At 66.0% G+C, this 15,676-nt stretch overlaps 1 protein-coding gene across 1 annotated transcript; it reads left to right on the plus strand.

The window, feature by feature from the left end:
* Positions 1 to 2,077: 2,077 nt before the first annotated feature.
* DOK2 (docking protein 2) lies at positions 2,078 to 7,097 on the plus strand. Its single transcript, XM_067312338.1, has 5 exons — positions 2,078 to 2,158; positions 3,108 to 3,404; positions 3,630 to 3,732; positions 5,819 to 6,000; positions 6,087 to 7,097. Exons 1-5 carry the CDS (start codon positions 2,096 to 2,098, stop codon positions 6,981 to 6,983), a joined length of 1,542 nt encoding a protein of 513 aa, XP_067168439.1. The 5' UTR covers positions 2,078 to 2,095; the 3' UTR covers positions 6,984 to 7,097.
* Positions 7,098 to 15,676: the final 8,579 nt, after the last annotated feature.

Raw genomic sequence — 15,676 nt, forward strand, 5'->3', positions numbered from 1 at the left:
ACCCCCCCGGACCCCCCACTCCCGGCCCAGCCCGCTCCAGTCCGGGGGCACCGCGGCCGCCCTGAGCCCCTCGGTGCTGCCTCGGCAGCAAGGCAAGAAGCGTGCGAAAGGGGCATTTTCATCCTGCAACATTTCGCCCTGTTTATTTTCCCCCTCGCTTGAGGCCTGCGCGGAGGATGCAGCAAACATTGGTGCCCTCTCGTGGCTTGAGGTTGAAGGCCCGAGGTGCCAGCGCGCCCCGAAAGCCGCGGTGCCCTGCCTGCGCCGACAGCCGTGGCCTGCATGCATGAAGGCCGTGTGTCCTGCATGCACCGAAGGCCGTGTGTCCTGCATGCACCGAAGGCTGTGTGTCCTGCATGCACCAACAGCTGTTTCCTGCATGCACTGAAGGTTGTGTGTCCTGCATGCACCAACAGTTGTTTCCTGCATGCACCAACGGCCGTTTCCTGCATGCACCGACGGTTGTGTTTCCTGCATGCACCAAGGCCATGTGTCTTGCATGCACTGAAGGCACGAGGCCTCAGCTCCATCTTGCTGGTTGTGCTGGCCCCAAATCTCAGTGCCTGACCTGTGAAGCAGAAAGCGCAGCCTGTCCTCCTGCCCCGTCCCCATCCCCATCCCTACCCCGGTGTTTGCTGAGGAACAGCCCAGCCGCGGCTGAGTTTGAACCTCGCGGTGGGCTGCCTCCTCCCGGCTGGCATGCAGCCTCCAGCTGGGAAGTCGGGGCGATGCCGGGGCGGAAGGCTTTGATTAGCAGAGCTCGGAGACGCGCTCCCGCTGCTCCCGGCATGAAAGGCGGCAGCGCTGGAAAGCCGGGGGCCGCTCGGCTGATCCCCACCACCACCTGCCTCGCGGCCTTCCCAAGCCTTTTATTCGGGGGAACGTCTCCGGAGAGCGGGCAGCCCCCCGGCCCGCCGCCTTCCTTCCCTCCAAGAGCTCTCCGGCTTCCCGCACCGCCTGAATACCTCCACGCGGAGCCGGCGGGGACTTGAAAGGGAGCCGGGGAAGAGCTGCCGCGCGCCGGGACGAGGGGGCCGAGCCCGGCTAGCAAGTCCCCTTCCCTAATGGGGGGCAGCCTTTGGGGAGGGGGCTCGGGGGGCTGCAAGAGGCATGCAAAGCCTGGGGGGAGGAGGAGGAGGAGGAAGGCCTCCGGCTGCAAAGACCCCCAGGCACGGCTCTCCCTGCCGCCCCGGAGGAGAGGGCGAATGCCCCCGCCGCACGCGGGCCAGGGCCGGGCTGCCGGTGCCGCGGGAGAGAAAATGATGAGCCGGTAAATCTGCTTCCTGCGAGACCTGTAACACTTTCCATCCTCTCTGCAGCGGAGGTACAAACAACCCGTTTCCGGGTAGAGAGCAGCCTGGGTCTCCCGCACGGGCCCCGGCGCTCCGAGGAATTTCGTTCCCACTGCGGATTCCCTGCGGGAGGGCACAGGGCGGCTCGGCCTCGCCGCGGCTCCCCCAAGGCTCTGCCCGCCGCACGTGCTTTCAGGCTCAGCGGCTGCGTGGCCTCCCGAGGGGGCGTCTCTAGCCCCATTTCCCAGATAGGAAAACTGAGGCACGGGCAGGGGTTTGCCCACCATGGTGCCTCTCCCGGTCCTAGCTGGCTTGGGATCGTATGGATGGGCAAAATGCACAGCTCCTGCGACGGCCCTGGTGATGTGCACGCGCATGCGGCGGTGCCGCGGCGTGCACGGCTCTGCGGCGGCGGGGTGCACGGCCCCGGGGACGCGGCGTGCGCCCTGCGCGAGCACCCGCCCTCCCGCCTCCGAGCAGCGCCCGCGGCTGCCCTTTTTGGTAAGATTGCAAATACAGGAAGCTCGAGCGCAAAACGTACATGTGTAGGAAACGAAAAAAAAAAAAAGACATATATATATATATACACACACCGCGGCCGCGCGTCACATGGTGAGACAGCGCGGTCGGGGGAGCGAGGTCCGCGCCGTGCGCAGGGGAAGGGCTGACAGCCGGGGGGGCGCCCGAAACAGGAGCGGGGGCGAGGGGCCGGGGGCGAGGGGCGCGAGAGCAGCCCGCGGGGCGCCGGCGGCGGCGGCGGCGGCGGCGAAGGCGCGGCGCGGGAGGATGCCCCTGGCTGGAGGATGGACGAGGCGGTGGTGAAGCAGGGCTCGCTCTACCTGCAGCTGCAGCAGACCTTCGGGAAGGTAAGGACGAGCCCGGGCAGCGCGCGGCTCCGCGCACGGCTGGGGCCGGCTCTCTCCCTCCTGCCTCCGCGCCCCGACTTCGCCATCTTGCAACGGGCCGGTTTGGGCGTTCCTGCCCCGAAACGGCGCCGGTGCCGGGGGCAGGAATGGGGGTTTCCTGCGCGGGGGGTTCGAAGCCCCGTCAGTGCGCGGGGGGAGCCCCACGGGCCGGCGGCGCGGCGCGGCGCAGCGGGAGGAAGGAGCGCGCACGCCGGCGCGGGGGAGCGTTGCGGGCACGGCGGGGATTTGGGTGGGAATGGGCGCATCCACAGGAGCCGGGCGACCGCGCCGGGCTCGGGAGCCTTTCCAAAGCAAAGCCTCCGGCTCGCTGGGAAGGCGCTCGGGGACGGGAGGCGCTGGATGCGCCCTGCGAGAGGGGACGGGCTGGACAGGCTGCAGGGTGCCCCGCGGCACCGGGACGGCGCCGGAGGGCTGCGGAGCCGCGCGAGCCCGGCAGCGGGCGGCGGAAGCAGCGGAGCGCCGGGTGCCCGCGGTGCAAGCGGCCGCAGCGGCCCCCCGCGCCGTCGCTTCAGGCAGCCGGGAGCGGCGGGGGTTTAGCAAGGGCTCCCTGCGAGCTACCGCTCTTGTGCAAGAAGGGGAAGGAGCTTCCTGGGCGTCTCCGGCTCGCGCCGGGCTGCAGCTCGCTCCCCACGGCTGCCGCCGCGCGCCGGGACGAAAGGGCTCGAGCGGCGAGCGCCCCCGTGCCCGGTGCCGCCGGCGGGGAGCCCCGCGGCGCCTTGCCAGCCCCGGCGAAACGGCGCCACGTCTTAGCGAGGGCGGCAGCGCCCCGCGGGCTCCTCTTGCAGGGATGCTCGGAGGCGTGCGAGGCCGGGCTCGTGCTCGAGCCGCCGGCGCGGGAAAGCACCTAGAAAGGCGTTCCTGATCCGTCCCCTTCGTTCCCCTCCGGCAGAAATGGAGGAAGTTCTGGGGCATTTTGTACCGGGAAAGCTCCTGCTCCACGGCCCGCCTCGAGCTCTTCGAGGGCTCCGCGCCGCCGGCCGCCGACAAGCTGCGGCGGGGCGAGGGCGGCAGGAAGCTCGTCAAGCTGAGCGACTGCGTGCACGTGGCGGAGGCGCCCGGCGACGCCGGCGGCCCCCGCGACACCGTCCCCTTCCTGCTGGAGACCACCGACAAGCGCTACCTGCTGGCGGCCGAGGCTTCCGAGGCGGCCGGCTGGATCGGGAAGCTCTGCGAGCTGGCTTTTCCCGTGAGCCGGGGCCGGGGCTGGTGGGAGCGGGATGCCGGTGGTGGGGGCGAGGGCAGGGGGGATTCGGAGCGGTGGGCGGGAGGGGATAACCGGGATGTGCGGGACACGGGGGGACCCCGAGCTGCTCGGGGCTGTGCCGCGGGGCAGAGCGGAGGCGGCTCCGGGCACGCCGGGGATGCAGGGCACGGCTATCCAGCAGCTCATCCGCCGCTCTTTCCTCGGGAGGAGCAGGCGGCGACGGGGAAGGATAGCCAACAAGCCGCGCTGAAATCCAAGAACGGCGAGTTTTCCATGGAGGAGAACTCCCTCTACAGCTCCAGCAGCAAAGGTGGGCAGCGCGGCGGGCCGGGGGCCGCGAGCCGGGCCGGGGAGCGGGGAAGGTGCGGGGAGCTCGGTGCCTTGTACGCAGCGAGACGGTGCTGCGCCGAGCGCTGCGCTTACGGGTGCACGCGCGGAGCCACGGGGCGAGACGTGGGCTTGGAGGCGGACAGCTGGACGGAGGTATGGATGGACAGGGAGGAGGAGGAAGGAAGCAGCAGCCCCCTGGCCAGGCCACCTCCGGCACCTCCACGTCTCCGGGGCATGGTGCTCCCAAACATCCCGCCTGCTGCACTGGGCTTGCAGCAGGGAGCAGCGCTTACGCCTCCCCCCTGCTCCCGCGCGGCGATCGCGGGCCCGGGCTGCGCTTTCCTGCCCGTCTCGTGCGAGTCCCAGCAGACTCGGGCGCAAACGCTGCCCGGGCGGCTGCAGGCTCGGCTGCTGCCTGCGGGGCCGGGGCCGGGGCCGTGCACACGCCGCAGCTCCCCCCTCGCCCCCGCTGCAGCCTGCCTCATTTTGCACGTGAAAACAGCCACCGCAACAGTCACTCGCAGGCGGCGTGCGGCGAAGCCCGCTGCAGAAATAGCCGCTTCGGGCTCTTCCTGCGCTGTGGTTTGGCAGGGCAGAGCTCGGCTGCGATAACTGGCCGCTCCCAAGCGGCCGGCGCCTCCGAGCCCTTATCGGCCGGACACTGCTTCCCCGCCACCCGCCGGCCCTGGGGTCACGGTCCCCATCGCACCACAGCAGCGCCGGGGGGGCCGTGCTCAGGGCTGCCTCTGGGCTGGGGGATGGGATGATCCGGCAAAAAGGCAGCTCCGGCTGGGGGGGGCGCGATTGCCGGGGAGAGGGGGGTGCCGAGGCCCCCAGACCTCCGTGAGCTGGCGAGTCGCAGGAGCCCAGCACGGGAGCTGCTGCGGCTCTCGGTTAAAGCCCGGGTTGTGCTGGCCCCCCCCTGCTCTCGCCTGCACATGGGGGGAGGTGGCTTGAGGGCACCTTCATGCACAGATATGTGCACCCTCATGCACGGACATGTGCACCCTCATGCACGGACGTGTGCACCCTCATGCACAGGCATGTGCACCCTCATGCACAGGTATGTGCACCCTCATGCACAGGTGTGTGCACCCTCATGCACAGGTATGTGCACCCTCATGCACAGATGCGTGCATCTCACATGCAGACGCATGCACCCTCATGCACAGACATGTACACCCTCATGCACAGACGTGTGCACCCTCATGCACAGGCATGTGCACCCTCATGCACAGACGTGTGCACCGTCATGCAGAGGCATGTACACCCTCATGCACGGACGTGTGCACCCTCATGCACAGACGTGTGCACCCTCATGCAGAGGCATGTACACCCTCATGCACGGACGTGTGCACCCTCATGCACGGACGTGTGCACCGTCATGCAGACATGTACACCCTCATGCACGGACGTGTGCACCCTCATGCACAGGCATGTGCACCCTCATGCACAGGCATGTACACCCTCATGCACGGACGTGTGCACCCTCATGCACAGGCATGTGCACCCTCATGCACAGACGTGTGCACCCTCATGCAGAGGCATGTACACCCTCATGCACGGACGTGTGCACCGTCATGCAGACATGTACACCCTCATGCACGGACGTGTGCACCCTCATGCACAGGCATGTGCACCCTCATGCACAGGCATGTACACCCTCATGCACGGACGTGTGCACCCTCATGCACAGGCATGTGCACCCTTATGCACAGGCATGTACACCCTCATGCACGGACGTGTGTGCCCTCATGCAGAGGCACGCACAGCGCCCACGCGGGGAAGTCCCCTCTCACCCTCGCGGACACTCTCCTCCACAAGGCTGAGCTGGGAGCTGTGACAGAGAGGAGAGGACAGGGGCTGCACAGGGGGGTCTGGAGCAACACCAGGGCCGATTTCCCCCCCAAGCCACCTTTCAGCAGCCTGGCACCCGACAGTGCCGCCGTGCACAGCCCTGCGCCCAGCCTGCCCCGCGGGGCGTCCCTCTCCCGCCATGTGCCCGGGTACCGCCGCCCGCACCGCCGCGGGCTGGCGCTGACAGATGCCCCCTCCTTTGCCCCCAGTCGGCTTGGAGAAGGAGTTCGAGGTGATAGTGAGGGCCACCGAGTCCTCGGAGCGCTGCCGCCTCTGGGGCCGGTTCCTCCTGCGGGCCGAGGAGGAGGCCCTGGAGCTGCGGGATTTCCAGACGCTGGAGGTGCTCTACAGCTGGCCCTACAAGTTCCTGCGGCGCTTCGGCCGTGACAAGGTAAGGGGGACGCCGGGGAGGGCGAAGCGGGGCCCGGTGCGGTGGCAGCGGTGCAGCGCGGGAGACCTGACCCCATCCTTCTCCAGGTGACCTTCTCCTTCGAGGCCGGCCGACGGTGCGTGTCCGGGGAAGGCAACTTCGAGTTTGAGACGCGGCAAGGCAACGAGATCTTCCAGGTCATCGAGTCGGCCATCAACGTGCAGCGGGGCCGGGGCGCCGAGGAGCCGCGGTGGGGCGGCCCGGCGGACGATGCCTGCCGGCCGCCGGGCCACGCCAAGGCGCCCAGCTGGACGCTGGAGCACGAGGAGCGCGGCTCGGCCGAGGCCACCAAATGCCCCTCGCTGGACGGGAAGGCCACCAAGGGCAGGTTGCCCAGCAGCTGCCCCACGGCCGGGGAGCCCAAGGGCGCCTTCCTGCCCTCGCGCGGCGCCGAGTGCCCCTACTCCGAGCCCTGCGACTCCCTGCGCCGGACCAACGCCCCGGCCAGCGCCAAGGTCCTGGAGAAGGGCAGGAAGCCGGAGCCGGCGGCCAGAGGGGCGGCGGAGGCCGAGTACGCCGTCCCCTTCGACACCATCGCCAAGTCCCTCGCGAGCGGCAAGTTCGGGGGCTTCCTCGGCGGCGCCGAGGAGCTGCCGGACCCGCTCTACGACAGCATCAGCACGGCGGGCGTGCAGAAAGCCAGGCAGCCCCTGCCGTGTCCCACCAAGCCGGAGCACATCTACGACGAGCCCGAGGGGCTGTCCGCCCACACCGTCTACGACGAGCCCGAGGAGGTGAAGGGCGATGCCTGGCGGCTGCAGGCGGCCCCCGAGCACCCCTCGGGGCACGAGTACCCCTACAACCCGCAGCGGGATGACTACTCCGTGCCCAAGAGACCCGTGCCGGTCAAGCAGCCCTTCGCGGTGCAGGGCAAAGAGTGGCTTGGGGACACCGAGTACGACAACGTGGCCCTCAAGGTTGCAAAGAAGAGGAACCTGCAGTGAGAGGCGGGAGGGAAGGAAGAGGCTCTGCCCATCCGGTGCGGCTGGCAGCGGCGTCCCAGCCCCGGCTCCCGGGGGGGCAGCTGAGGCCGCCCAGCTCGTCTCACCCGTGACTAGGGAAGGGGGCGGCCTGGGGCCGCGGGTGGCGGGCGCGATGCGGTGCAGCGCCGGCCGGGCACATCTGCCCAGCTGTGCCGGCGGCCGGGGCCGCGCCGCGCCGCTGGAGGGCAGTGTCAGCCCGCGGCAGCGGCGGCGGCGACCCCCGCTGCGGCTCCCCCCAGCCCCCCCCCCCCCCCGGCCTTGCACCCCGCAGCCGCCGGGGCACCGCAGCCCGTCTGGCCCCTGCCACCCTGCGGGCGGCCCACCGGCCCCCCAAAGCCCGGCGGCACCCCCCCCCCCGGGGTCCTCTGCGCGCCCGGCCGAGCCGCGGGAACCCCAGCGGCACGCGCCGCCTTCCCGTCTGCGCTCCCCGACCCCGTTCCTCGCTCAGCACCCCTCCTCCTTCGCTGGTACCCGGTGATTTTCTTTTCTTTGTTTGCCACCCAACCAGTCCTGCACCGCGAGGGCTGGCCGGGCGACGCACGGCGCTGCCAGTGCACGGCCCTGCTGACGCACGGTGCACGCTGCAAGGGCTGGCTGGCGATGCACAGCCCTGGCGATGCACAGCCCTGGCGATGCACAGTGCATGTTGCAAGGACTGGCTGGTGATGCACGGTGCTGGCAACGCACGGCCCTGGCGATGCACAGTGCATGTTGCAAGGACTGGCTGGTGATGCACAGTGCTGGCAACGCACGGCCCTGGCGATGCACGGTGCACGCTGCAAGGGCCAGCTGGTGATGCACAGCCCCGGCAATGCACAGTCCTGGCGATGCATGGTGCACGCTGCAAGGGCCAGCTGGTGACGCACAACGTGGCCCTCAATTTTGTCAGCTCACACCAGCCACGCAATAGCCTCAGCTCTTGCAGGGCAAAGACCTGCTCGCAGGTTTCTTTACACCTGTGCTGATGTTAACATGCTCGACCTTCGCTGGGACAGCGACGCGGCCACGCTCACACCCTGCGCCTGCCACAAAGAGGTTCCCGATCTCTTTGGGATTGGGATGCGATCACCCGTCTGGGCCTCCGGCTGGCATGGAGGCGTTTGTCAGCGGGGCTCGGCCAGGTCTGCACCCCGTAACCAGAGCGCCGGCTGCAGACGGGGCTGCTGGCAGCAGCGAGCATCTCGGCCGGGGCTGGGCACAGCGTGTCTGTCTGAAGGTCACTCTGCCTCCTCGCTCAGCCAGTACAGTAGCATAAATTTCTACTGTCTCAGCTTGGTTTTTAATTTTTCTTTTTTTTACAAAACCACTTTCCAGCTGCCTCTGAATTATAAATGAAATACTAAGCTTTATTGTCATGGTGATTTTAGTGGCTGGCTCCTCTCCTCCCAGTACACGGAGACCGGTACCAGGCCTGACACAGACCGACTTGGTCGGGGTTAATTGGTCCCCTCCTCCCCGAGACGATCTCCAGCCCTGCGAAACCCCTGTCTCCCGCTGGCGGTGGAGCCGCCGGCCCCTGAGCGGAGCCACTCGCTGCAGCCAGGCAGGACCCAGCCAGGCCTTTCCAGCCAAGCTTTGCCCTTTTCCAGCTGGGCTTTCCTCCTTGCTCCCGGCTGGTGCAGGGATGCTCAGGGCAGCAGGCTCCGCTCGCCTGCTGCTCCTGCGCTCATTGCACAACCCCAGCCGTCCAGTGCACGTTTCCTTATCTCTCCCCGGCAGCTCCGTATGCAATTTCTCCTCCTAATAGAAGCAGCAGGACCCCGCGCCAGGCACGGGCACCAGGCAGCCGCCCCGCTCGCAGCTTTGCGGAGGGTTTCTGTCCCGGTGTGCCCGGGGGAGCTCGAGGGAGACCAGCCGGCCCGGCGGGGACAGGGACGGGGACCAGACCCGGTGGGGAAGAGCTGCCGTGCATTTCCGCCACCGTCGCCTCTGCAGAGCGCGGGGAGCCGGAAGGAGATGCCGTTTCGGGAGGCGGAGGGGGCCCTGGGGAAGCAGGTGGCTCAGCTGGCGGAGGTGATGCAATGCCACGGTGGTCCGGGGCAGCGAGCAGGAGGAGATTAGTGGAGGGGGCCCAAATGTACCCTGCGCCACGGGGGATTATGGTGATTAGCGCTGCCGGACAGTTGGACACATGGGGTGTCCCTGTACATCCAGCTGGACGGCTTCTCCCTCCCAAATCCCGCTGCTGGCAGTGTGCGGAGCCAGCCCGGTCCAGCCAAGGGGGCTGCAGAGCTCACCACGGGCGCTTGCTGGCTGCATGTAGCGCTGGCGAGGAGGAGGAGGAGGAGGAGGAGGAGGAGGCTGCTTCGCCAAGGCCCTCTCGGACACAAGTGTGCCTCTCCTCGGTGGGGGAACAATCCTAATTAATTGCAATAATTCTTCTTTTCACTTTGAAAAGAGACCAGAGAGTGGAAGAGCTGCACTTGGACACACATGTGAAGTTGCAGAGGAGCCAGGTCAGGGTCCGGTTTGGCATCGGCTGTTGTTTTGGTGATGAACCCGCGCACAGAACGGTTTCACCGTTGCCGATGCCTATTGCCCCTGCGGGCGGCTGGCCAGGCCGTTGCCAGCACATGCCGGTCCCCGAGCAGGGCTCAAACCCAGGCACCGCTCTGGGACAGCCTCCCCCATCGCCCCGGGAGGTCTTCCACCAAAGGGAAAGAAAAGGCATGAATTATTTATAGTCTCTTTCAATCAAATAAATGGTTAGGTGCTTGAGTTAATTTCCTGGATCCTGAAAATCCAAAGTGCAGACTTTTAATAAGGCAAATTAAGTGCTTTATATATTACACTGATTAAAGCTCCATATCAATCTATCTATCACAGGTGGAATTGCCGGGGTTGGGAAACAAACAGACCCCCAGCGATCACAGCCTCCCGCGCGGGTAGCGGCCGGCGCAGCACAGAGGGACCTCGCTCCCGCTCGCGCTTTCTAAACGCACCCTAACGCGACCCCGGCCCCCGAGGCAGCAGATTTTCAGGGGCACCAGTGAGCTGCGGGTCCTCATGCATCGCGGGGCTGGCATGCAGCGCAAGGAGGAGGGATGCAGACGGAGCAAGCAGGAGCCGTCTTTGCTTCCTTGGCCCTGTTTCCCCCCAGGCTGCTCCAGGAGTCCTTCCTGCAGGGAAGCACTCAGGGGTCTCGGGGAGCAGAAAGCACTACGGCATCCGAGCTTCGCAGGCGCTGCAAGACCTGCGGGCACTTTGTGCCGCGGGTGACCCGAGCGCTGGGGCTGCCCTGCGGTCCGTGGCGGTTCACCTCCCCGCGGCAGCTCCGCTCGGGTTTCCTTGCCAAGCAGCCATTGATTTTTGGTGCAATCATCCTGGCTCCGGCCCCAGGGCGGCTTCTGCGCTGAGCGAAAGCCAGAACGAGGAAGAGGGCGAAGCAATGCAGATCTCAGTCCCCGGCTCTAAGCAGCTTATTTATCCGGCTGTCATCTAGCTCCCCGGTGGTGGGGCTAACTATCCTGGCAGTATCTCCGAGCAGCCTGTTGCTGCGATATCAGAGCGACGCAGGCTTGGTTGTGCCCCGGGCTCACGGTGTGCCGGCCCACGGGCCACCCCGGCACCGCTGCCGGCTGGCGACGAGCCGAGCAGAGGTGGAGGAGGCGGCGGGGTGCATTTGGGGAAGGGGGACTGCTCTTTAGCTGCGGCTCCCCCATCCTTTTCCCAGTCCTGTTTCTGCGGCAATGAGGAATAATCCCTGCCGATAACCGGGCTGGTCCTGGTCTCCGGATCCTGGTGGTTCCCGAGGCCGTGGGTGGAAAACAATTTTGGGGATGGCCGGTGGGAAGGCAGGCTTGGCTAGCCGGAGCAACAGGGCCTCCTAATGGCATCATCCCATTCACCAGTAATCAATTGCCTAAGCATGTGCAATTATTAATTAGTACTCATTATGGTGGTTATTTATTATTAATCAGTGTTAACACAGCTCTCTCTCCGCGCTGTCCTCCAGTCCGGCTGCTGCTCCCCGGTGCAATCAGGGCTGGCAGCGCGCACAAGCCGCGCTCTCCTCCCAGCCACCTCCACCACTATTTTTCTTCATTAGCTGGAGAAACGGAAACACCTTCCAGACTTCACTTAAAGATCCTACGGGTGTAACGAGATTTGTAAAGTGCCAGCCAGGCTAACAAGGGAGTCGCGGGGAACGGCACTGATCGCATCGCGCAGAGGGAGCAGCCCGGGCTGGGCATCTGCTTGCTGAGCAAGCGGCTCGGTGCCCTCGGTCCAGCCGTCCCGGGGTCGCCCCTGCCCGCCCCGTCCTCTTCGGGCCCCCATCCCGACCGTCCCGGGTCCAATCCAGCCTGCAGCGCCTGCGTGGGAGGCTCAGCCGGAGATGCCGGGAGGGCTCGTGCTTGTGGTCAGGGTGTTGCACAAGAGCCGGAGCACGAAGAACAGGGCTGCCGAGTGTCCGGAAACCTCCGTGCGTGGGTGAGGTTTTTGGGGTGGGAAAGGGGATGTGTGCTGGATTACAGCTGGCAGGATGGGAGCCGGGGATGCCGTGGGCCATGGATGGGGAGCAGCTGCATGTCCTGGCCAGGCGCTTCCCTGCTCCGTTCAGCCGTCGGAGCATCGGTCCCCATCGTGGTCAGGACCCGTTACAACGTCCGGGTGCCCCGGGGGCTCAGCTGGGCACAGCGGGAGCCAGGAAAACAAAACGGACAGCAGGGAGGGGTGGGAGAGATCACGGCACAGAGCCCCAGACAGCGGAGAGCGGGTTAATCTGATTAGGGAGTTGTTGTCCTCATCGTGCTGTGCTGATTACGAGCCGTTTAGGAGCTCAGCCTAATCCAAACAGAGGCTCGGCCACAGCTTTAAGGGTCGCTCCCTCCAGCGGCCACCCCGGCCCTCTCGCTCCGCGCACGGGGAAGGGCAGAGGGGGCCGAGGGAAGCCCCCGGCACGGCCGGAGGCAGATCCGCCCAGCGAGGGGGGACCGGAGGGCCCGGAGCAGGGGGGAAAGCCTGGAGGGTGCCAGGAGCATGGCTGGGCTGCGCAAGGTTTGGAGGAGCAGAGCAAGGAAAAGGGGGTGAGGATCTCCCGGAGCGGGATGCCGAGGACCTCCGGGGCACGTCGGTGGGAAGCCCGAGGCGGGGAGGAGACGTTCCTCGGGGCCGTGCTGGTGGCACGAGGCTCGGGCCGGGCTTCGCCACCGCCACCGCCGCGCACCTTGTCGAGGCAGCTCCTTTTTTCATTACTGTCTCCTCGGATTAGAGATGTGCTCGTTTTGCAGCGCGCTCTCCGCTCGGCTGCCGAATCCCAGGCGCCACGGTGCAGCTGCAAACTGCATTAGCGTCTCGCCAAGGAGCCCCTAATGCTATTAGGCGGGAGGCATTATAGGTGCTAAATGACAAGCTCCTAATCAGCCCTGGGATTTATGTCAATCACCTTCCCTGCGCAGGGCGGAGCAGGGCCCTTCATTCAGAAAAATTGCCTAATTGGGAGGGTCTGGATTCTCTCCGCCTGTCTTGCTTCTGGAGCTCTGGGTCAGGATGAGGATGGGGAAGAAAACGAGCCAATGACAAGCGGTGGGAAGTGGAGCAGGGAGGTGGCGATGCCAGCCGGGCGCAGCGAAGCTATTGCCAGCTCCTCACTGAGCCCAGCCTGCGCCCTGCCCCGCGATGCAATGCCAACCGTTGCAAAAGTTTGGCCAGCAGCAAGAGAGAAGAGCCAGCGAGAAGAGCAAACGCTGCCTGCTTGCTCCTCTGCTAAATCCGAGGAATTCTTGCAGCTCGACTTCGCCATCGCTGCCCGGGGAAGACGCGCACCAGGCAGTCCTGCCTTCCCCCCGCGGAAAGGCAGCCTCAGCGCTGCCTTTCCCTCGGCACCGCTAGCACGACCAGCTCCCCACCTGCTCTGTGCAGACACACAGGTGGGAGGAGGGAGCTTCCCGCTGCCTGGCCACCCCCGAATGGCTGCTCCTTAAGAGCCGGGCGAATTTCCTGCCCCTGGCTTCGAATGGCTGCAGCAGAATTAATTGGCAATTACCAGAAGTCCATAAAAACTAGCCCTTCTCGGGGAAGGAAGCTGTAAAGCTCCGTGTCCTCAGCCGTATTTCCTTCACTCCGCATTGATCCCGCGGCCTCTCCGGCCACGGCCAGGCCCTGGGGAGGTGCGATCAGCCCCCGCAGACCGACCGCTATTGATCCCGGGGCGGTTTCGGTGCAGACGTGGGGAAACACGGCCGCAGCGTGAGCAGTGCCCTCCTGCGCACGCGGAGCATCCTGCCACGGCGCGCTGCGGCCCTGGCTCAGCTTCCCGCAGGGCGGTTTGCTGCAGCTTTTGGTCCAGCTCTCCCGACGGGATTCCCGGCCGGGGACGCGAGGCCGGCGGCCTTTGCGGCGTGGGTGGCCTCGTCCGGCGGTGGGGCTGGCGGGTGATAACGGGCCGCGCGGCTAATCGTTCCCACGCTTGGCCGCGCCGCCGGCCCCGAGTTCCTGCCGCCTCATTTTCTAGTGCTGAATATTTGTCAAAGGATAAAATAACGAGCCGCATTACAGCGGTGCTGGATGGGGCCCGGGAGAGCATTTTAGCTCTTTGGATATTGCACGCAAACGCCTACGCTTTCATCATGGGAATCCTGCTAAAGGTATCAGCTGGACCCCAGTGGCGGCCAAGGCGGGATGCAATTGCTGCCTGCACTAAGGGTGGAGGTGGGGTGGGGAGGGGGGGGATGCCGGGGCCAGGGGGATAACTGGGCCCGTGGGGTGGGAGGAGGACACAGGCTTGAGTCTGCAGGGCTTGCAGGGAGGTCCGCAGGCCGTGCCCTGGATGGAGCCGCCCAGGAGCAGCCCATGGGAATGGCCTCGTGCTGGCCAAATCCCTCCACCGCTGTATTAGTCCTCCCCATTTCTGCTTTTCTTTTGGAGAAAATCCTAATCTGGGCCAAAACAAAAATGCTCCGGGTCCTTCTCCTTGGGGATGGACTGGGAGGGGAGGACAAGCCCCCGGGCAGGGTTTCTTCCTTCCCTGAAGCCGTTCCAGCCTCTCCGCTGCCCTGGGATCGTGGGGCGCAGCACAGCATTCCCGTGCCCATCCCACGGCCCCGCGATCCGGAGGCGCCAGAGCCAGCTGCAGCTTCCCAGGGCTCCTCCGCAGAGCACGGGGCTAATGAGGGAGCAGGAGCGTTGATTTATATTAACGCTGGTGAAACAGTCTCCAACGCACGGAGCTGCTGGAAAAATTACCCCTCTCGGGATGCTCCGTGCTCAGCCCACCCCGGCAACACAACGGGCTCCGGTGCCAAGAAATGGGGCTTCGCAGACGCATAAAAGAGGGAAAGGGGCTCATTAGCTCGCCATCCCTGCCCGCGCAGGATCGGTCCCTGCGGTCCTCCCCGTCGACTTTGCATCTCCTTTGCTTGCCTGGCACGGGCTCTCGGCGCCGCAGCCTCCGCGGAGCGAGGCGAGAGGGGCCGGGGCCGCCCGGCTCCGCGCTCGCCCGCCCCGGCTCCGCACGTCCTGAGGCCGCCCCGTGCCTCCGACTTGTCCACCTCCCCGCGGGGGGAAAGCGGTCACGGGATACGCTGCACTGAAAAGCCCAGATCGAACCTGGAGGTTTTTTAAAAGCCCTGAGCTCCTGTGTGTCTCTGCTGCAGCAGATATGTTTAGTATGTTCCCGTTGCCTTAATGTGCACTGTTTGAACAAAAATAATACTGTGTATGTTTTACAGAGATCCTCCGCGTGCAGATTTTGCCAGGACTGCAATATAAATATCTCCACCAGCCTCCCAACACCCACCTGCCCAGACTGATGCTTAAGCAAGAAAATGTAAAAATATACCCTGGGTGTTAATCTGCTGCTGACGGCAATAATTAGACAGCGAACGAGGCTACCGAAACGTGGCCGTTCCCGATCCAGTCCCCTTTGGCTGCCTGCTGGGCGGGAGCCGGGGGCGGCGCGGAGCCGGGGCGCCCCAGCGGCGCCGCTTTCGGGGTGCTGCCGGCGCGCGGAGCGAGCCCGGGGCGCTGGCGCGTCGGGAGCCGCTGCACGCTGCCGCCCGCGCCGGCTCCGTGCAGCCGCCTGTTAGAGCCCGTCGCCCTGCCCGGGTCGCGCTGTCCCCCGCGGAGCGGCCACCTTTCCCGGGGCTGCGGCTCGTCTCGTTGGAGAGGGAGCGGGGAAGTGGCTGCATTTCCACCCTGCTGCTCTCAGTTATCTCCGCGAAAGGGGAGCCAATTACCAGCAGCTGGTGAGAGCCTAAAATTATTATTAATTTCAAACAAAGCATATGCTTTGTGTTAACAATCCTCTGCGGTGTGGCAGAAGGGCCAGTACCATCCAGATGGCTCCACATGCCGTGGGAATGATTAATGCGCCGCTCCGCTCTGCGCCTCGCCGGGGAGCGCCGGCGGGCACCGGAGGGCAGCGGCGGCCGGAGCCGGGAGCCGGGAGCTGGGCGCCCCGCGGCTCTGCTCCGCTTATGAGCCCCGGCACCCAGGGATCCCCCCTTCTCCCTCCCTGTTCACACCGCTCCGGGCTGCGCGCGGCGCCGGAGAGGCCCAAGGCAAAAGCCGATGGGAAAAGACGCAGCGGATCCGCGAGCCCAGAGGGTCCTGCCAAACTGTGCCCAGCCCCTGCGGGCAGCGGGAGCGCTGGATGCAGAGCGATCAAGGGAAAGTTTAGTTTAGAGCTCGGCGGGAAACCTGCGGCATCGCGA

This window comes from Apteryx mantelli, chromosome 29 (assembly GCF_036417845.1).
Source record: "Apteryx mantelli isolate bAptMan1 chromosome 29, bAptMan1.hap1, whole genome shotgun sequence".
NCBI classification, from domain to species: domain Eukaryota; kingdom Metazoa; phylum Chordata; class Aves; order Apterygiformes; family Apterygidae; genus Apteryx; species Apteryx mantelli.